General features: G+C 41.9%; 2 protein-coding genes across 2 annotated transcripts in view; one reads left to right on the forward strand and one right to left on the reverse strand.

Annotated features, from left to right (window-relative positions):
* Positions 1-288: 288 nt before the first annotated feature.
* Positions 289-1056, forward strand: LOC119655823 (39S ribosomal protein L17, mitochondrial). Its single transcript, XM_038061929.1, has 2 exons — positions 289-540; positions 604-1056. The coding sequence occupies exons 1-2, from the start codon at positions 343-345 to the stop codon at positions 997-999; spliced, it is 594 nt and encodes a 197-aa protein (XP_037917857.1). The 5' UTR covers positions 289-342; the 3' UTR covers positions 1000-1056.
* Positions 1057-6071: 5015 nt separating this feature from the next.
* LOC119655821 (protein purity of essence) overlaps positions 6072-21376 on the reverse strand; it is a 34141-nt gene continuing 18836 nt past the window's right edge. The window contains exons 7-11 of the mRNA XM_038061927.1: positions 15560-17199; positions 10083-10562; positions 7303-10020; positions 6367-7241; positions 6072-6303 (exon numbers count right to left, since the gene is read on the reverse strand). Of these exons, the coding sequence (XP_037917855.1) occupies positions 6224-6303; positions 6367-7241; positions 7303-10020; positions 10083-10562; positions 15560-17199 (5793 nt within the window). The 3' untranslated portion in view covers positions 6072-6223. The remainder of the gene's footprint in view (positions 6304-6366; positions 7242-7302; positions 10021-10082; positions 10563-15559; positions 17200-21376) is intronic.

Here is a 21376-nt window from a genome sequence, read left to right on the forward strand (position 1 = left end):
CACAAGGTGGGAGTGATGCTGCCATACCCCGGCTGAATTGAGTCCATTTTTTTGGACGATATAATTGAAAAACCAAAACATAGTAAGACGATTACATTACTCAAAATTCCCATTATAGCTAAAGTTATTTATATCTGCATCTGAATTCCAATTCTGCAACAAAACGACAAGACAGTTTGCAAAGAGAGAAAAATCTTCAAAGAGAATCACGTTAGCCCAAAAACGACATCAAACCATTCAAATAGCTCAAAGTTGCAGAGCTTGTCTACAATAAAAAAAGCATACAGAAGAAAACCACAGCTGTTGCGAAACGTCAAAGAGCCAGAAGAGTGGGCCGCAAAAATGAACCAGGCGGATGTGTCAAAATTGGTTTCTCAACTGCGAATTGCAGTTAACGCTCGTCATCGGAATCTCAAAAATCCAGCCGGGCCTGAGGGGCGGTTATTGAAACTACGCAAAACAGTCACAGCTTTAATCAAGCACGAGCGCATTGAACTTAACTACAACAGAGCAGATGAGGCACGAGGCTACGCCGAACGGGTAACACTTCATGAATTAAATATTCCAAATCAAACAGCTTACTGACAGCAACACTCATTCCAGCTAATATCTGACGCAATACGCTATGGAGACTGTCACAAAGCCACTATGGAAACAGCCGATTTTTGGCTCCTCGAAAAGCAGCTCGTTCATAAATTGTTCAAGGTGCTCGTTCCCCGCTTCGAAAACTACAACATTTCGTACACGCGAATGTTCCGAGCGCCCAAGGACTACCCCGGACCTTCGTTCGAGCGCTCAGTCCTCGAACTGAGGGGCAACCCGTACCCGCCCCTGTATCCCGATCAGTCACAGAATCGCAATTTAATCCACAATGTCCTGCTGGACGAGGCTCGAAAGGAGTTCCGTAAGGAGAAAATAGCCGAGGTCGTTTCGAAAACTACCGCAAGCGAGAGTATAGAGGAGCGGAAACCCGGACCCAACGGCAGTCCCACGTCGTAAAATATTTTGTACTTGATAATCTGTAAAAGTTAGGATATTAAAGAAATTAACAATTTACGCCTGCGCCTGTTTCTTGACGTATTTTGTGTAGCTTAATGGGGTCCTGGGGTCCTTTGAATTTTAATTTTACGAATGCCTCTCCCGCCTGCTAACTTTGTTTTTAAGCGGCAACACAACTCTTAAAGGCCAAGCTATACGCTGTCGCGCAATCCGAGTTGTGGACTTCGCTTTCTTGTTGGAATCTATCCTAAGAATTCGATTCAGATGCAGTCAAAACCAGATATAACGACGCTGAAGGGACCGGGAAATTTGATCGTTATATCCAGGACGTTTTAGCCGGTATCCAAATTTAAGAGTCAAATCATTTAATTTCGCAATAATTATAAAAAGATCTTAAGCGTAAATATTTCATTTGTATATGATTCCAAATATGTGACTATTTTTCTCACATATACAACTATTGGCTTATCACTGTCGATTGATCCAGTTGAGCCTCTAAAAAAATATATTTGCTTTGTTCAGTAAAATGCATTGACCAAATATGCCATCGTCACTCTTAAGTCATTCATTTATGATTTCCTTGTTGGTCAAGGTCAGAGGTGAGCATTTCATCGATAACGTAAAGAAAGTGATCGCAAGTGCCCGGATCGAAGACATTACCAATCGATGTTGTTTGTTGCAACTATAAACTTAATGACAAATCATCATCGGCATCAAAACAGTTTTGCGAAAGTTCTCTCGAAGTTTCGTTACTTCTAAGTCCTACATGTTGAATGGTTTTTGTACTACCCTTGCCTCTTTCACACGCTTTAGAGAGTAACAAAACAGCGCCAAGTAAATTAATGTGCGCATTGTCATCGGATTCAATTGAGTTGATTATCTTTAGAATCTTTAATTTCCTATAGTTCCCTTTTAAAGATTTTATAATCCTTTCCTCTGATCCATTGACTGTAGCAGAGATGTAATATTCTGCGGCAAAAATTCCAGTTGTATGGCTTTCAGACCGCTTTTAGCGAGATGTGCTGAACAATAATCTAATAACAGTAAGATTTTTTCTATTTCCCGAAGCCAAAGCGGTAAAACGGTTCCTTGGTGGAACCGAGAACTGGAAATCAACCAGGCGACTCCTTTAGAGCGTACTGTGCGGAACTGGAAGGCCAAAGAGAGACTTCAAGGCTGTGCAGAGTCCTCAAAAGGGATGAGTCGGCCAAGTTGGATTCTCTTAGAAAACCCGACGGTACTTTCACGAGCTCCAGACTGGATTCAGTACACACTCTCCTGGAAGTACACCACCCTTGTGAAGGGGTGAGAGAAGTGGCAGGGAGAGAGTTGATGGTTCTTGCAACCCCTTCAACACGCAAGTGCTGCAAGGGCAGCATCTATCCGGCAATGCTAAAGGAGGGTATGGAGCATTTAGAGCGAGCTCTAAGGAATATTTTTCGAGGATGTCTTGCTCTGGGCTACGTGCCTTCCTCTTGGCAATAGGTTAAGGTAGTCTTCATACCGAAACCTGGGAAAGATGACTATTCTAATCCAAAGAACTTCAGACAGATCAGCTTGACTTCATTCTTGCTGAAAGGTTTGGAGAGACTGGTGGAGCGTCACATCCGTGGAAACGCACTTAGGTCACACCCACTTAGTGAAAACCAACATGCTCACCAACGTGGAAAGTCCTGTGAGTCTGCTCTTCATTCTTTGGTCACAAAGATAGAGGATGCAACTTTGAATGGTGAGTACGCGATGGGGATGTTCATGGACATTGAAGGTGCTTTTGACTGTGCGCCCTTCCAAACGCTCTGTGATGCCGCCAGAGAGCATGGTGTTGATGATGCTTTAATTAAGTGGATCCATGCTCTGCTAACGCAGAGACTGCTGTACGCTGAGGTGGGTGTCGATCGCTACCTGACTGCAGAAGCTACTAATGGCTGCCCCCAAGGAGGTGTGATTTCGCAATATCTGGGAGTCACTCTAGATAAAAAACTTCTTTGGAACAAACATGTAAAGGTAAAGATGAAACGAGTTCTCACAGCTTATGGGCTGTGCAGACGCACCTTTGCCTCGACATGGGGACTTAGGCCTCATGTGGTAATGTGGACATACGTTGCCATCATTAAGCCGATGTTCGTATATGCATCCGTAGTGTGGTGGATTAAGGTGAGACAAAAAGGTTTTCACCGTAAACTAGCCGCACTGCAAAGAACTGTGTGTCTGGGTATCACTGGTGCCATGAGCATGACATCCGGCGCAGCTCTGAATGCACTACTCAATTTGCAGCCCCTGGATATATTTATTCAAAGCATTGCAATGAGAGCAGCTCATAGACTAATTCGATTAGATCTATGGGGAAACAACAGATGTGGGGGGAGGGGGGCACAGAGCATTGGAAGAACTACTGGGAGGACTGAATCCAGTTCTTACAATGCCTTCCGATTCTCGTGTCCCCATACATCTGTTTGGTAGAAGATATGAAGTTACCCTGAAGCGAGGACTGGGAAGACCCAGAGGAATGCGTGGCGGGATATACGGAAGTCTTCTACACCAATGGCTCAAAAACAGAAGAGGGTTCTGGAGCCGGAGTCTACCTTTCGAATAAAAAAGGGAAAGTGGGCTTTTCTTTTGGGACAATATGCAACGGTTTTTCAAGCCGAAGTTTATGCGATCCTAAGAGTGGCAAACTGGGTGATTGACGAGCGGTTGAAGGGCAGGCGCATCGCAATCTGCAGTGACAGCCAAGCTGCATTGAGGGCATTGAGTAGTCCTTTGATCACCTCGAAAATCGTTCAAGAATGCAGAAACCGTTTGAACTCTATCTCTAGATTCAATACGGTGGAACTACTCTGGGTACCTGGTCACTGTGGCGTAGACGGAAATAAAATCTAGGATGCTTTAGCGAAAGAGGGGTCAATCTCCCCTATGCCGGGACCGGAGCTTGGAGTATCAGTAGCATTGGCTAAGTCTGTTTTCAAAAACTGAGAGCAAGCTTCCCATAATGACAGGTGGCAGAGCCTAAATGCTGCTCGACACACCAAACCTTTCCTGCTAGAACCGAACATACATACCGCAAAATTTATCCTGTCGAAAAGCAGGTGTATTGTGGGAATTCTGACGGGCCATAATGCGCTAGCTGGGCATATGTTCAGAATAGGAATTACTCAAAATAATACGTGTCCCTCCTGTAATGAGGAAGCGGAATCCACGGAGCATTTCCTATGTGAATGCCCCGCCTATGGACGCATCAGGTATCAGATCTTTGGTGTCGATGTATAACGGGTGCCGATAACGGAAATCCTGCGAAACGTTAACAAATCCGGAATATTCCGTTAGACGGAGGTGGCGAGTACAATGGGCCAACACGACCTGAGTGCTCAGAAGCAGTAGCTTCTCCCTCACCATGCACACACACACAAGATTTTTTCTTTGTCAAAAAAAGTAGAGCCCCGTCATATTTGCGCCAACCAAAACTCTAAGCCTCTACTTGCTGATTTTTCCACCGGTAGACTTTTCTCCTCTAAATTTAAGAGTTTTGCCAGGTGTCATCTTAAAAAATACCCCTGCCTTGTCAATGTGATAGTGAGTAACTTTTTCGAAGCTTTGGTCAAATTATTCATAGCCAGTCGTCCACTGCGATTGACGAAACACTAGCAAATTTCCCAATGCATTTTCCGGGAGTAATTCCGTGACATATAGCGGGATGCACACCGATATCATCAGCTTACCAATGTAGACTGCACTTAAACTGTTGACGGCAGCGGGAGTAAAAATAGGTTGGGGTATGTGTCGGCTTAGCGAACAAATAGCACTGACATTATACTTTAAATGCCTTATTTACGATTATATGATATAACGAAAGCATGTACCAGTGCCAACATCAGATCCAAGCTCTCAAGCGAATATTGAGAAGAATAGCAGTAAGGATTGAAGTCAGTCACTCACATTACTCAGACTTTCACGCAAACATTTTTGTCCAGAAGGCAACTGCTCCACAGTTTGCAATCCCACTACTGGTGGAGCAACGAAATCATAACTTTGCGATTTGTGTATGTTCGTGCAAGGAGACTTCTCCAGAAGCTTAGAGAAAAACGCTGTCCCGACGAACGATAGACAGTACACAGACAATTGCAGAGTCGCTCCGCGCCCAGTCAGTTGATCAGCCCAGGGGAACCAGCCGAAAAGATAATCATCCTAAAAATTATATATATGATTCCCATTCACCCCTAAATGGAATGTAATGTAAATAATTAGGTTTTTCTTTTAAGCAAGTGTTTATTTTAGTATGCATATACCGATATTTCGAGAACAACTTGTTCTCGAGAATCGTCTTGAGATAGTGCATAGCATGGCCTAGCTAGCAATGAAGTTGTTGCTCTTTTCTAATGTGCTTTCTTATCAACATGTCCACGAGTCTGTACGCCAGCGAAGTGTTTTTCCCCGACGAAGCTCTTTGTCGGGTTTCCGTGGCCATTCCATGCGCTTGTTATTTCTCGTCGAACTAATTTGCAGAAGGACAATTACCTCAAACATCGGAGCCGGCTCTGCATGGACTGGAAACAGGAAAAAGTCTAGGTTTCAATTTAACTTTGGAAAAAACGAATTTAGTTCCCTCGAAAATGCTGAAGATATAGTTGAAAATATGACTCAGAGATCACGAGTGATCATCGACATTGGTGTATATCAGACTCCTTACTAATATTACACAAGGCTGTCGTACGGTCTCACTAGTGGCAGTGGAATTTGTATCATGATTTTTAAATTTACTAAGCTTTCTGTACTGCTACTCCTGATCTCGCCATGTTATATTGGTTGGTGGCATCTGCTGTTGTAGTCCTGATTATTTTTCTTTTGCAGTGATCTGCAGCGTTGATCCTCGCATTGCCATTTGGAAATTGTTGAAAATATTATGACGAGGAGAGAATGGGAATCAGTTGAGATATATTCTAGTTGCTTCGATATAGAAAGAAGAAGCAAGCGAGCACCATATACCTCTTAAAAGAGCCACTTGATAGGTCGAATTCTAAACGACTGAAGATGCCGATCGGAGACTACCTCAGACTAGCATATTCGAAGAATGAACGTCCATTTTAAAGGTGAATATTTTAAGTTTATATTTGATATAATAGCAACATGTGACTACAAATTCAAGAGTTACCGCATAAATAATATATTGTGGTTAAATAGTTTATCAGGTTTATTTTTAAACTTCAACCGAAATAGCGCAACTGAAATTTTAAGCAGCAGACGATGTTGGCATAGATTGCAGAATACCAGTCAAAAAGCCGTCCGGATTCTCGATATCGTTCAAAAGCTCTGAAAAGATAAAAAAAAGTTAGATTGCCACCCTTCGTAGTAGAATCATCATTTTCATCTCACCAGCAACATCGCAAAACTCAGCGAAAGATGTGCACGGAAGGTACTCCTCCGTGAATGTCTGTAGAATCGTGTCGGTCGATTTAAGCATTGCTTCGTCATTACGTCGAATATAGTCGAAGAGCGAGATAGGCCAGTCTTCCTCTTTGGGAGTTGTTACCCCCTTGAAAAGATACCTGTAGCTCAAGTCGATCAAAGCCCATATCATCAAATACGGTTTGTATACGGAATAATCTTTCACTTGACGATCATTGCTCGATAGAAGTGCTTTGCACAGAACATTGGGACTAATATGACGAGCATGACCAATCACAAACAATCGTTTCAAGTGGGCGAGTTTGTTTTTACGCCACAAGTCTGGAGTATGTAGTGCGAGGGACAAGACTAACTGATATAGAGGACCTTCGACATCATACGCAGTCTCCAGCCATTTGTCTGACGGTGCTTGGTTCAAGTACGTCGTGAGAGTTTTCTCTTCTCGTGAAAATGACCTCGAAGACAAGAGAAGGTAAAGTGCGTAGAAAAGAAGGTAAGGGACCAAATGCATGTTCGATTGTGGTCCTCCGCCACCGGCGTCCTCATGGAAACTCTTCTCCCAAGCGAAACGAATAAGCAACAGTTTCAAGTCGTGTATGGAACTTGAAACGGTGATATCGCATCGTTGCGTGCTTTCCTGCATGTAGCTGTTGTGGCGTGATATGCAGGTTGAAAATGCTGTTTCTGAAACATCCGGGCCCCAAAGAGGAAGCAAACCATTGCAACGTGTGTTTGCGTTTTGCAGACTTGCACGCTCCCATTCGTCCCTACCTCGCGCCAATCGTATCGCAGATGTATGGCAGTCCACGTGAACTACGTTGAAATGTGTAACAGTTGTATATCTGTAACAATTCATCGTCAGCAACCATTGTACTTAACCGTGTATGCATACAACAATCTTACCCTAGCGTCTTCCTAGTTTTCAACTCAAACTCTTCCACGTTAATTCGTTTTGTAAAAGTGTAGATACCAAGTACTTTCGAAGGTTGACAAGCATACCCTTCGCGGCAGATGAAGCACGTCAGTCCAGTCTCGTCACGAAGTTTCTCGATCTTCTGAAGAATTGAGCCCTTGGCTGTCACTTGACCCTTTTCGTTGGTTCGCATTCCAAGCGCATCCAACTGTTTCTCTCGCGTAGCCATTGCAAGACGCTTCTTTTCTGCTCGTGTAAAGTCCCGAACCTCTTGAACCCTCTCTGCTGTGGTTGCATCAGTGCATAACGCTTCCAACAAATTCTCTGCCAAACTCCCCACATGTTCGTCGCTAGAAACCTGCTCCAGACGATGTATGATCGGAATTATGTCCTTTGAAACAGCCACTTGGGTTGCTTCGTGCTTGTTTGCAAGTCCAGTCAGGAAACGTAGAATGTACTTTAAACTTGGACGCGAAATGAATTCTTTCAGCTCGTCAGAATCGGTTCGAAGAAGTGTGGGTTTGACACAGGGAGCATATTTGATAATATACTCAATTGCACGATCGACGATTCCTAAGCCAACTATGTAGTCTTTCAGGGTCCCTCCAATAGAGTTGTGCTCGATTTGGTTAGTCAAAATACAGAACAGTTCCATCTTGAACTCATCTTCTGCCGTGCGATCAGAGTCGAATTTATTGAAATCCAATGTACTCTGGAAATGTTCGCAAAGCAGAGCCATTTTCACTTCATTTCCATAAACTAGAGCAGCGAGAACACGAATCAGGTGTCTGAGAACTGAAGGACTATTACGGACATTCGAACAGTTTGTGCAGGAAATCAACGCTGTGACGTACTCAGGACCACCGAACGTTAATGAGAACTGCAAGAAAGAGTCTAAAGTGTCGCTAGCGGCCTTCGATAGAATCGTTTCCATTATCTCCAAAAGTTGTTCGGTTATGGAGGATTGCTGAGCATCATTCTCTGACTGCATACAAAGTTGTAAAACCTTCAACAATGTGTTTATAGCCTCAAGCTCCGGTTGACACAAAACTTCTTGACACCTTCGAACTTTCACACTTAGCAAGAATAACTTCAATAAAACCTGGACAAGCTCTCGTGTACGGGTTATGTTTTGAAGATTTGAGATCCGATCCAACATCACTTTCAATCCATCACAGTCAGCTAACACATTTGCCATACGGTACAACTGTTCGTTGTCTACCTCTTCCTGGCTCTTATTATTCAGCGTCTCAACGAATTCTTCAGTCGCATCACCAAGCAATCCTCTCATTCGGTAAACTACTCGCATAGCATCCCTTTCTCCCCCTTCCGCCAGCCAGATCTTCTTATAAACGTCTTTCACTGGGAGATCTAAGCTTATTATTTTGTTGTTTACGAGCAACTCCATTCCATTGTCGTCCTCTAGAAGAGCGATTAGCTCACAATCCGTGCAAATTTTATTTTTTACGTCTCGCATTAAAGGTCCAAGACCAGCTTCAGTGGATGGATAAGGGTTACCCAACATTCTGCCTTGCAAGAAATCTTCTTGTTGAGGATCCTTTTCTAGGGTCAGGAAGAACTCTCCATCGTCGTTCTCTTCTGGGTGAATTATGGAGTATAATCGTTCGAAAATGAAAACAGGAGTTTTGATGTCATTCAGAGGAGTTTTTCGGACTGTGTCGATCAGAATCGCCATGAATGCTCGGGTCTCCTCTTCTGTTCCACTGGTCATTTCCTCAAGCATTTCTAGCAACTTTTCTTGTGCATCATCGATCAATCTAGTTCGCTGAACAACTAGCTTCCTTAGAGACAAATATCCTTGCAGAACAGGACCCAGCAATTTACCCTTGTACGACTGCCTTATAGCGGAGTTTTCTAAGAACATCGACATAAGCTCGACAAACTGGCGCAAAGCATAGCCTTGCGCGAGGTCTGAAGACAGCGTAGTTTCTTCAAGGCGGTGTATTTTCTCAATTTCCGCTGTGAGTAAATCAGCTATTAAAGTCAGCACACCTTTTAGAGCTAAATATTGTCGCCAAGGGGTCTCATCAGTTAAGGATCGATAGAGAATCAAAAATTCAGCGCTCGCTTCTCCAGCTTCGCCAATATATTTCAAGAAATCTGTGAGCAGATTGAGGATTTCTCGTTTTCGATCGTGAGTTCTGCTAAGCGAAGTGATCAGGGCGCAAGCCAACTGTCTGGCAAATCTTGAGTTCGTGTTGAATAGTACAGGCTGTAGCCAGGATGCAGTCAACTGCAATGGTTGACTAGGTACGCCTTTTTGCAAAACGATATTTCTCCAGCGTCTTCCGTATTTCTCGCAAAGGTAAGAGTTTCTAAACTGAGCTCGTTTGTGTTCGAGAATTGCGCCAAACATTCTTTGCACTTTGTGTCCGTTACTTGTCTGTTGTTGTGCAGCCGCTGGTGACGACTGAGCTGGTTTTTCATCTGCTTTCTTTGCTTTGGCAGCTGCTTCTGATGATGGGATGAGTGGCATTCGTGCCTTCCATGCAGCGTAGCTATGTCGTTCATCATTTGCCAACCACTTTCTGTAATCCACAGTGATTCCATCAAGACTTTGCAACGTAGTGAGCTCTTGAGTTGTCATTTCCTTATTGGATTTACTTGTCGGAAGGAGTGGACATATAAGAGATTGAATGATACGCAAACAGCGTTGGATTACTGAGATCGCTGGTCCACGATTATCTCTGTCAGAAAAGATTTTCTTCGGTAACTTCATAAAACTAAAATGGAATTGAAAAGTACTTACTTGCAAGCCATCAAAAACAGTTCAAAGACCACTTTCAATTTCAGCTCCCAACAAGTGTCATCCTGAGCGACCAATGCCTCAAGCAAAGCCATTTCATGTCGGATCGCAGTGTCCAAGTTCGCCAATGGAACAACTCCGTTCAAAGCAATTTTAACTCGATTATGAATGAGACCGCAGAGACTGTTACAAGCGTCTGGCAGATCTCTAGTCAAAAGACAAAGCAACTGACGAACTTCATCCTGAATTTGGGTTGTTCCACGTCGCAGGTTATTCTGAGCCAATTCTTCAACAAGTCCTTGTCGATACAAACCAGTCCTGCAAGTCATGTTTGAAGCCATAGCACGAAGAAGTGTTAGGCATTGTTCCGTTGAAGCCAATGCACATCCGTAGCAACGATTGACGGCAACTGGTTCATTAACCATTTGGTCGGACGAACTTGTTGATAAGTCCATCTGACTGCGGTCATATGCTAACAGTTCTCTGTAAGAAAATAAAGCGTTAAATAAGCTAATCTCAGAAGATAACTGTTGACTGATTATTCTTAAACATATCTGAATGGCTGCGCTTCATAGCATACAGTAGGAACCTGGTTATGTCACCGATATTTATTTGACTAAGAAATGCACAAGAGAAAGTGGGCCTCTCCAGATAAGAGGACTTAGGATCCCTCACTTATCCTAATTAGATTTTGTTCCCATGCAATCAAAACACGAAACAAGTCGAATTGTTGGACCAATAAATTCTGACGTTAGACCAACCCTACTTATGAGCCAGAGACTAGAACTCACTTAAAGCTCATTGTCAAAGACGACTTAAAGTTTATGGGCTAGCGACCAGATAATTTCAATGTTGCTACGACCTTTGGCTATCGAACAGAGATTGGGTGCCATTAGGGTCATGATGGGAGATCTGAATAGCAAAATGGACCCAACCTTGCTCGGACATATGATGGGGGAACACAGTATTGGGAACCTTACTGGCAACGAAATTGTTAATAACCTGTCGGAGAATATTGATGAGTACTGAGCTGGCCACATCCAAAGTGGGCATGGAGCAAACAAATGAAAGAAAGGAGTTGGGTTCTAATGAATGCTGCGAGTGGATGTGAGCACGCTAAAGCCCCAATGTCGACTTAAAGTCTGATAAGGTGCGGTATAGCATATGCCACAATGGAAACTTACAGTTATGCTGGACGGATAAGCTTAAGCTGCTGCAAATAGAAATGGTTTCAATGCCGTATACGACTTCTAAAGGGGTACGATGGCAACGCGAAGAAAATTGGAGTTTTTTTAATTGTATTATTACCATTAACTTTTTTTTACTCAGGAGAAAGAGGATAGAGACATTGAAGAAAGCCATGGAGGTTGCTTACATGGTCTCCTGTGACAAGAAATCTATACTCTTGTAGCGGACTTTAGAAAGATTAAAATTAGAAAATTAAAATTTTATTTATATTATTGCTGTGCTAATAAATTTGCATCTTATTGAAACTACAATAAATGACCTTCGCCAAACATTACGCTTATGACCTTATATCTCGCAACCTTCTGTATATAGGTGTTTAGCGTACGAAAATATTCGCAGACAGACTTGTGTAAAAAGATTTGCATCATCTGGGACATGAAATTATGGGCAACATGCAACATCAGTACATTTTGCGTGAGAAATACCATTTGGGCTTAAAAGTTCGTAGGCTAACACACAGATGGCGTACTAGTATTAAATCCATATGATTTTAAGTTCACTCTTCAAGAGACACGTGTACAAATTTCACAGCTGTCCGACTATTAGTTTGTGAGAGAGAGCATTTAGAGTGAAGCAACTTTTGTTAGTTTGAAGAAAGTGGATAAAAAGAAATTTCTTGTGTAAATAAAGCATTGTTTTTTGGCGAAAAAATACTGTTGAATCTAAGGCTTGGCTTGATAAGCACCAAGAAGATCAACCGTTGGTAAATGGTTTGCTAAGTTTAAAGGAGGTGAAATGATTCCCGAGGACGATGCACGCAGTGGACGACAATTTCAAAAAAGGCAACACAAAATAATTTTGGATAACCGCAGAGTGAAGTTAATCCAGATAGCTGAGCTCTAAAGATATCAAAGGAACGTGTTGAATATATCGTGCATGAACGTTTGGGTATGCGAAAGCTCTGTTCAAAGTGGGTGCAGCGCGAGCTCCCAATCGAGCAAAAACAACGAGTTGATTATTATGAGCAGTGTTTGAGGCTCTTCCTTCATAAAAAACCACAATTTTTGCGTCGATATGTGACAATGAACCAAACACATCAAAACGATCATCATCTGAGCGGACTGCACGTGGTGAACCAACTCCAAAGCGTACAAAGACGCAACAGTCGGCTGGCAATGCTATGGCATCAGTATTTTGGGATGCGCATGGTATATTATTCATTCAAACTATTACATTGCGTTATTGGAGCCTTTGGAAGGATGAACTCGCGGAAAAGCGGTTCCATTTGCGGTGTTTCATCAAGAAAGAGCACCGTCTGACAAATCAATGAAAATGATAACAAAATTGCATGAATTGGGCTTCGAATTGCTTCCGCATTCACCTTATTCTCCAGATCTGCCCCTCGGTACATTGTACCATGTCTCCTCATTTTGCCGAGGGAACGATTTACTGCTACAAGAGATCTTCAATATTTACTGCAGTGTTGTCCTACTTCTGGCAGTAATAATGTAAGATTCTGTCTAAGGAATATAGAGCTTGTCCTTTCAGGTGAGATCGAACGGGGCCTACGCAGAGTCATCAAACTAGACTAGACAGAAAACTTAGCCATGAAAAAAGTGTGCGCGAAGTTGGTGCCGCGAATGTTGTCAGAGGAACAAAATACAAGCGAAAAGTGAACTGCCAGGATTTTCTTCATAATGTGAACGAGGAACCCAACTTTTTGCAGTTGTCCCCGCCAAACTCAAGGGAAAGCAACACAGCTTGGTATAGGCGGTTCAACAGGCTATGACGAGGGACTAAACAGCATGCCGATCCAAAACTCGTTGTTTATAGTATGTACATGTGAAAGGATTCTACTCTAAAAAATACGAATCGTTTATATTGTTCACATGAATAATGTTTTTTTTAAATGAGTCCTACTACTCTCAGAACGGGCTATGTACATATAAAGCTTCACTTCGTTTGTGCTGAATATCTCCTATTTGGATGGCCGATAAAGAAGTCTGTACATACGTGAAAGGTGATGAGGACGATTGAGCGAACAATCTACCACAAGCAGTACAAAATAGCTACTTTCCTTAACATAGGAGAAGTTTTAAACAATGTTAATAAAGAGGCTCTTCAAACCCCCATAATAATTAGAGTGGAACGGAATGCAAAGCTGCTTCACTCAGTGAATAGAATCTATGCGAAAACCTAGTATAATAAAATAGCAGCAGAGACAGGATCTAAAAGGGAGCTATCTCCCCAAATCTTCTGGTTACTAGTTGAAATGATTGGACGGATTTTTTACATGTTCCTCGTAGCACGGAAAAGGGAGCAAGTGGTTCCTGAAATATCGGGTTGTATAAAATAAAGGGTAGGGGAGAAGTGTATGTTTCTGTCATAAGTGAGATAGTGAAGGCTACAAATAATGTATATTTACGGTGCTTCTAGCGAAGAAAATAAATTGGGTTACTATTACAGTTTTTTATTTCGCTAATACTAGTATTCCAGGAACAAACCATGCCTATAATTGTATTAATAATGGGCTTCGATGAAGAATGCTCATGGAATGCAAACTGTCTAAATAACAACCTGCATGGTGCTATTGACCACAAAACAAAATTAACGAACTTCAGCTTCGCACCACTAGTGCGAAACATCTCGACGTAGTGTTCGCTACAAAACCTAAAACAGCCCAACAAAGCCAGTTCAGCTTATTATATCAGCAAAAATACTTTTAACAGCAACCAAAATTTCTTTTTAGTTTCTTCTTATGTATGAACTTATAGCATTCGATTCTCATTTATAGCTCTGCTGTGTGGTGGTCTGCAGTGAGGAAAGGCTGCAATGCCACAAGGTTGAATACAGTATAGAGTGCAGTATCTGTTGGCATTACGAGTGCTTTGTAACCATGCTCTACATAGGCCCTGAAGGTTTTATTAAACTCATCTTGTGAGATTCTGAATAATGAAGAGCCAAGTTTTATGGTTACAAGATCTTGGCAGCCCAGCGAACTGGGTTCAACTCCGACTGCCTATATTATAAGTAGAAGAAGCCGTACTTAAACTTCCCCACTAAAATTCGAACTAGAAGGTTATAGAGGAGTGGTGACGTGTCGTCATCACCTCGAAGGATTTTTTTTATCAATGACGTCCTCGATATTGTCTTATTCGGGGGACATTGAGGCTATTAATGGACATCAGTTGATGATGACTCCGACTCACGTGACTGCTGACTTTCACAAGCAAATCGACAACAAACAAGGGCACGATCTATAAAGCGGTCTATACAAATCTCTGGATCACCAACCGCTGGAATGTTACACACACACTTTCGCCTTGTATTATAATTGAACGTTTGGGCTTTGACACTCCTTTGCATTTTTCGGGTGTGAGCAATTCTGCGGGAATTCCTCGTTTTATGCTATGATAAAGGAAAGAGATTTTGAACTTCCGTTACTATGCAACTAGTAATCTTACTGGCCAGTTGGTGCGTGACTAATGTTTTCTAGAATCTGATCAACTTGGTGCAAAAAATATAACAACTACAAGGCAAGACGTCGTGATTTAGTTTCTAATTCGCTGTTAACATGTTGAAAATTTCCTTTCAACGAAAAAGACAAAATACTGATTAAATTAAGGAAAGGCTTTATAATTACTACGTTTCCAACATACCTAGAGCCTTTGGATACTCTTCCTTTGATAAATTTATACATCTTCCTTTATATGAATACACAAAGAAAGTAGCTCAAGAATATATTAAAAAAGTAAAGAGTTGTTACCGATGATCGAAAAGGATGAGATAATTGACATCGTAAAGATATCAACAAAACTGCGCCACAAATATGTGGAGATGGAAAAGCTGTCTGCAAGCAAGGGAGCTCACTAGCAATCGTATGGAAACCGAGCTTTGAACACGTATTATAATCAAATAGATCAACTGTAGAGTAGTTACACGCTTATGACAGTCGGATGAAACATGTTAAGGTTGTCTTGTTTGCCGACTTTTACATTGGCCATAAGGCGACAAGCTCGTCCTTGTTTCGAAACTGAAAGTGTTACTGTCTGCCTGCTTTTCAAAATTGCCACAAATGTTGCAACTCAACATCAAACGATACAGCAAATTTCCGTTTTCAAATGATTGAGATCTGGACCGAATGGATACTACATTCTTTAAAAAGTACTTTAACTTAGTCCACAAATAATTTTATGTGACAAGATATATAACCTCTATAAATGAAATAATTCCCCAGAGGGTTTTGGTTTCGATGCATTAACTGAAATTATAAATTGGATAATATTACTCACCTTCGACAGGCTTTCACTTTTTGCACGACCTTGCTTAATTCTTCAAAAGATGTCTTGGATTCCACACTATATTTCTGTGCCAAGATCTGAATCACCTTGTTGACTTGAGATGATGAACCCACCGTTCCAATCGGTTCGTCGATCCCCACACGCTCTAATTTGTTTTCCGCGACTCTTTGAATGAACAACTCCAATATCTGTTTATTTGCCTGCAACTGTCGATAAATTCGATCCGCTTTTTCAAGTAATGAATGAATGGTCTGGACAGTCTTTGCTCGATCTTCAGCTGATTCAATTGGATCCACAGCGCAACACGCTCGTCCGTATATTGTATAGTCGAATTTAGCGTATTTGCAGAAGCCACAGGCATGGCACAAGAATGGGTCTTTTTCGTCGTAGTTGATGGCGCGGCATTTGTGACATTGGAATACATTTTCGCCGCAATTTCCACAAACGCCTGGATATGCAGGAACAGCAGCGCTGCATCTTGGACATTGTAAGCTTTCACTTGAACCGGCAACTGTTTCGTAGAAATCAGCATATTCGATCATCAAATTACAAGCAGTGATAGGAAGTGGGAAGTCTATTTTCACTTCAGTTTGTCCCGACTGTAAAGTTACTTTGCGGGCCTTGTGCCACATAGAAGGCCTATTTTTCAGTTCAACCACGGCTTGCACAGTTCTGTTGTTATAATAGATGTTAATGGTTCGTACCATTTTAGTTCGCTTTAAATCCGCGATCCGAAGAATAATTTTCGAAATAGTGTGACTTTGCACCAGTTTCACTATGGTTGTTGTTGTTGTAAATTTCGAGTCGGATTTAATAGTTGCCAATTTTATGTTTGACATCGCAACTTCTGGATTATTACAAACAAGGCATGGCTCCGATTCTAAATAGAAACCGTCCAGATCAAGAACTTGTCCCAAAGCAGTGTAAATTGGAGCATTCGGATGGCGTGATAATAATTCATTCTGTTGACGCAGAATAGAGACTGCTTTCTCGGTACATTCAGGTAGCTTTTCTGTTATGGATTTTGTGCTCAGAGTCAGGTATCCAAGAATATCTACAAACTGAGCTGTTCGTTTGCCATAAGCAGGCAGCAATGGCCACATATCCCATAAATGTTTTATCAAACGTTCCTTTTGTTTATCATTGCTGTTCTCGTATATAGCATATAATAGTGCATGCATTTGCCATCTAATCGACGTTATGTTCGTTTCCAACAAGAATAGGTTGATGAATTTCATAAAGAGTTGATCGGGAACTAATTGGAATATTTGATGTACAAAAGTGCTGCAATGCGATGGATCGAATTTGGAGTCTAATGCGTATTCACTCTCTTCAGATTTGTCGCGATCTTGTCTGCTCTTGACTGCCGAAGATTTTGTTTCTGGCTGTTTAACGCCATTTGTGTTGCATAAAGCAGCCTGCAAGAGTTGCAAGATAATCGGTGATACTCCGTCATCCAACTGATAACAGCATATTTGAATCAATGTCGGAATGACATCTTCGTGTCCTGCACAGAATTTTTGCCAGTTTCCAGTTCTAACTGTGGCAATTTCATGGCAAGCGCGTAGATGCTCGGTGAATTCCACGAGAGTGTCATACGAAAGTATCGGTTGATTTGACGAGCCAATTTGCTGTAGAGTGAAATTAGTGAGTGTAAAATAAATTTGAGAGGAAATTAGAGGCAAGCTTTAATGAAGTATTCTTAAGACATGCAATGTGTAACAGCATAAATTTGAGTCAATGATTGAATTGAATGAATATCATGTGTTTAATATGAACTTCGACGCAGTTCTGCAGAACGTTGAAAGCCCTAATAACAACTCTGAACGATTCTAGAGGACATGGCGGGAAAAGAAAGTTTCAAATGGAAAAGTAACTCATAGAGGCCTTCTAGATTCTTCTCTCGTTCTCTCCTACGAACGTTAAATGGATTACATGACGACCTATCATGACATAACCCTCGGGAATTATTTCGACTTATTATTTCGACACTCCAAACATCCACTGTACAGGGCAGATCGATACAAGTTCAGAACACTTACAATTGGGAGTTTTTTTTATATGTTTATACAAATAACATGCCAAATTCTACTCTCCAAAATTTTGCTAAGAAAAAAGGAGATGCTTCGAAAGTTAAGCCTACCTTGGAAAACCTTTTCGGGCAGATGATGAAACCCGGGGAAAATTAGCGCGCACTAATGTAAAGACGTTTCCGCTGTAGAAACCAAGGGTAAAATTCAACCGAAGAGCTATGATATTCGAAAGTATGCAAGCTGGGCGTTCGAGGACAGAAATCATTCATTTCTTCGGGATCCGAAGTCGAATGGGCATGATGTCATTTAAAAATACAACACAAAGAACCGAGAAAACTCCAAACACGGTTTTGCAACACCGGGACAAGGGTTCGAGCTGATTTTTTTTTAATTATCGGGGGTCCTCCGCTGTAAGTCTTATGCAATAAAAGGCAAATACTTTCCAAACCCAGAAGGGAAAGCGAGTTGATTGCTGCAACCTGTTTTGATTTCTTGAGAAACAATACTAGCGGTTTGCTCGAATGACACCTAGCTCTCTCTCGATTCTGAAGATGTCCCCATGATTATCTTTTTTTCTTCAGCCTTTGTCCCGTTCACAAGCGGGGTCGGCTTGGTTTCACCATTTGGCTCTGTCGAATGCCTGACCTGGGTGCAATCTCGAGGCTTTTAAATCCCCATCCAGCGTATCAAGCCACCGTTGTTTAGGTCTGCCTTTTGGTCGTTTACCATCGACTTCGATGTTCAGACCAATCTTGGCAAGTGAATTCTCGTTAGCACGAATTGCGTGACCATACCATCGAAGACGCCTCTTCTCGCAACTTTTCCACGATCGGTGCGACCCCATAACGATCGCGGATATCCCCATTTCGGATGTGATCAAAACGTGTCACGCCACTAGTCCAACGTAACATCTTCGTTTCCATTACCGCAAGACGCCATTCATTGTCTTTTATAGTTGGCCAACACTCAGAACCATAGAGAGCGACAGGACGGACAACATTGCGGTAAATTTTCGATTTGAGACGTCGATCACAAAGAACACCAGTTGTGGAACGCCACTTCATCCAGCTTGCGTTAATGCGTAAAGCAATTTCATAACGCAGTTCTCCATTGGCTGACAGCGTTGACCCGAGGTATTTAAATCGCTCAGTTCTGGGCAGATCAAGATGTCCCCATGATTATGATTGCACGAAATTCCCGGCGAATGTTTACGTGATAGATGGTGTCTCCGATGAGCGTGATACCATACCAACGTTTCTCTAACAAAAGCGAAAATGCTATAAGACAAGATTATTTGCGTGTTGTGATAGATGTAGTGAGCTCGGTCGTCTGGGAAGCCCCATATTTTTTAGTAGAACTGCCGCCAACATAAATGATTTTATGTGAAATTTACGTTCGTTTTTTGCAATAAAAACTCACCGTAGTGAGTACCTGAGTCAAATCACGGGCGAGCGCAACGCTCACTATATTGCCTCTTAATGCACCTTCCCGTTATGGTCTTGAATAAGTGCCCAACACGCTTCAAGTGCTGTATCCATTTGGATTGTTACGGCAGCCAATGATTATATTTGTACAAAGTACAAAAAAGATGGGAGAAAATGTATGATTTATCCCAAGCATCCTGTATATATGCAGACATATGATTGCTGATGCGACCAACCTACCGACGTCGTTAGAATTAATTGTAGTATCCTTCACATAGGAGCCGGTAGAAAAGCGAACGATTCTAGTCCAAGCTACAGCCGAGCTAAGAGTTTTGTCAGCAAGGATTGAGCAATCGGCTCAAATTGCGTGCTATGTGGGAGAGAAGGATGCGAACCATCGGAATATGCGAGCAGTCGGTGATTATCGAAATATAGGGCGGAGAACTCAATGGAAATCGGGAGATGAAATTGATGATCACTGCGAGATGGCGCGAGCTTATCCTCGCAGGCCCTTCGTCAGAAAAATATGGATATGGCTGCAACAATCTATTCGAATTTCGATTACCGAAAAGACACGAAAAAAGGAAGGGCAGAAAGGCGAAAGATCAAGGTTGAGTAAGCTTATGAGCGTCCGATTCTACTTAGGCCAAGCGCAAGTTAAGACGCAGCTTGATGAGATGGAAGGAAGTGGATACAACAGCGAATGCTCGCACGCAGGGTGACATGACGCAGCTTGAAAGCTTCGGTGAGCCGCGAAGGGTTGTGTTCACGCCGTAGTTTTCATTAATGACTACGACCTGCGTTGGGTGAAAACTGGCAACTATTGACTTCTTTAGAAATCCAATAATTCAAAAAATTACTCATGGATTCCTTAACGATTCTTTTTTTATTTCTCATTAGAAAAATCGTCCTTAACGATAAATTCTGTCAATTTTTTCTTTTAAATAATTACTTTTCCGAAAGCTTCTAAAAAAATGCGGGAAACGAACAGTTAGACAATCCATCGAACGTGTTACACCTCCAATCAGTAAGTATATGAGAAGATCGACGAGGCTCCAAATTCAGAAGCGTTCTCAACAAAATTGAAGCTGATAATGAAGAGGAGGTCCAACGTATTAATGAATATTATCGTTCCTAAAAAAATGCATATTTTTTACCCAAAAGCTGAAATTGGTGGTGCTACCCAAACGTAATAAGCCAACAGAAAACCCAGGGGCAAATCGCTGTATTTGCTTGCTGGATTTAATGGGAAACATGTTGGAAAAAGTCATATACAACAGATTTCTACCATCATTGAGAACGGTAATGACCAGATTAAGCGTCTGAATGGGATCCGGCGCACCCACTACATGGCGGTTGTGGATCTAGTAAAAGGCGCATTCAAGTGTTTTGTCGGATTGAAAGGGCTGGTTTAATATTAACGGAGGGGAAAATGGAAGCGATCAGAAGATCTTTGAAGCCGGCTATCAAATATCATATCTGGAGGGAGAGAGCAAACTTTTCGGAAAGAAGTAGGGGAAGCTGAAGCACCGCGTAGGCGTGGGTAACTCGTTATGCTCCACATAGGAGTTTATGGCAACCATATATAATCGACGTTAAATTGCGCTTGAGAAAACAGCTAGAACATGCCTATTAAAGAACATGCTTCTGCAGGACTTGGGCTAATGTTGCCGAATGTCGACGGAACCAAAAAGAGCCGAAGATTACTTACAATCGAAGTCTGACGACGATCCCAATTGACCTACCTGCATGCGGCAAATCCCAAAGTGTTAATTAATGTATAAAATCATCCCCGGGGAAACTAACTACTATTCTACGCAGTTAGTCAGACGACATGGAGACTGTTACGAAAACTATCTGCTTTTCATTGTTACAGACTCAAAGTCAACAAAACGACGCGCGGGTGGAAAAGAAAAGAATCGGATTTTTGGAATTACGTACAGGGATCGTCTCCATATTAAAAGACGAGTATTTTTTCAGTTTTTTTTAAAAGAGTAGAAGTGAAGTCGAAAAAAAGAAGTGGAGAAACATAATAAAATATGGGGATGAAATAAGAATTTTCAAGTTAATAGAGACGAATGTCCTATTGGACTGAAGTCTTAGCTGGATGTCTGCATTGGAGATTTGCCGAATTTACCTATAAGTGCTCCACTTATAGGAGCGGCTTAGCTCAAGAAAACTACAGAGAGGTAACATCGGGAGAATCTGCCTGACTTGTCGAGTTGTCGACAGGAAATAGGAACAAATGTCAATAGCAAGGATGAGAAAAGTTAATGCAAAGCCGAAGAACATCGCGAGTTTGAATACGGAATTAAAATCTTCATTGAAGGAAGATCCTCCACGGTTCATAT

This window comes from Hermetia illucens, chromosome 4 (assembly GCF_905115235.1).
Source record: "Hermetia illucens chromosome 4, iHerIll2.2.curated.20191125, whole genome shotgun sequence".
In the NCBI taxonomy this organism is placed as follows: Eukaryota; Metazoa; Arthropoda; class Insecta; order Diptera; family Stratiomyidae; genus Hermetia; species Hermetia illucens.

Bases quoted from the DNA above. Each gene is read 5' to 3' on its own strand.
- LOC119655823 (XM_038061929.1), top strand. From the start codon at position 343: ATGAACCAGGCGGATGTGTCAAAATTGGTTTCTCAACTGCGAATTGCA. The intron at 541-603 runs GTAACACTTCAT...CACTCATTCCAG, and splicing joins CACGAGGCTACGCCGAACGG to CTAATATCTGACGCAATACG.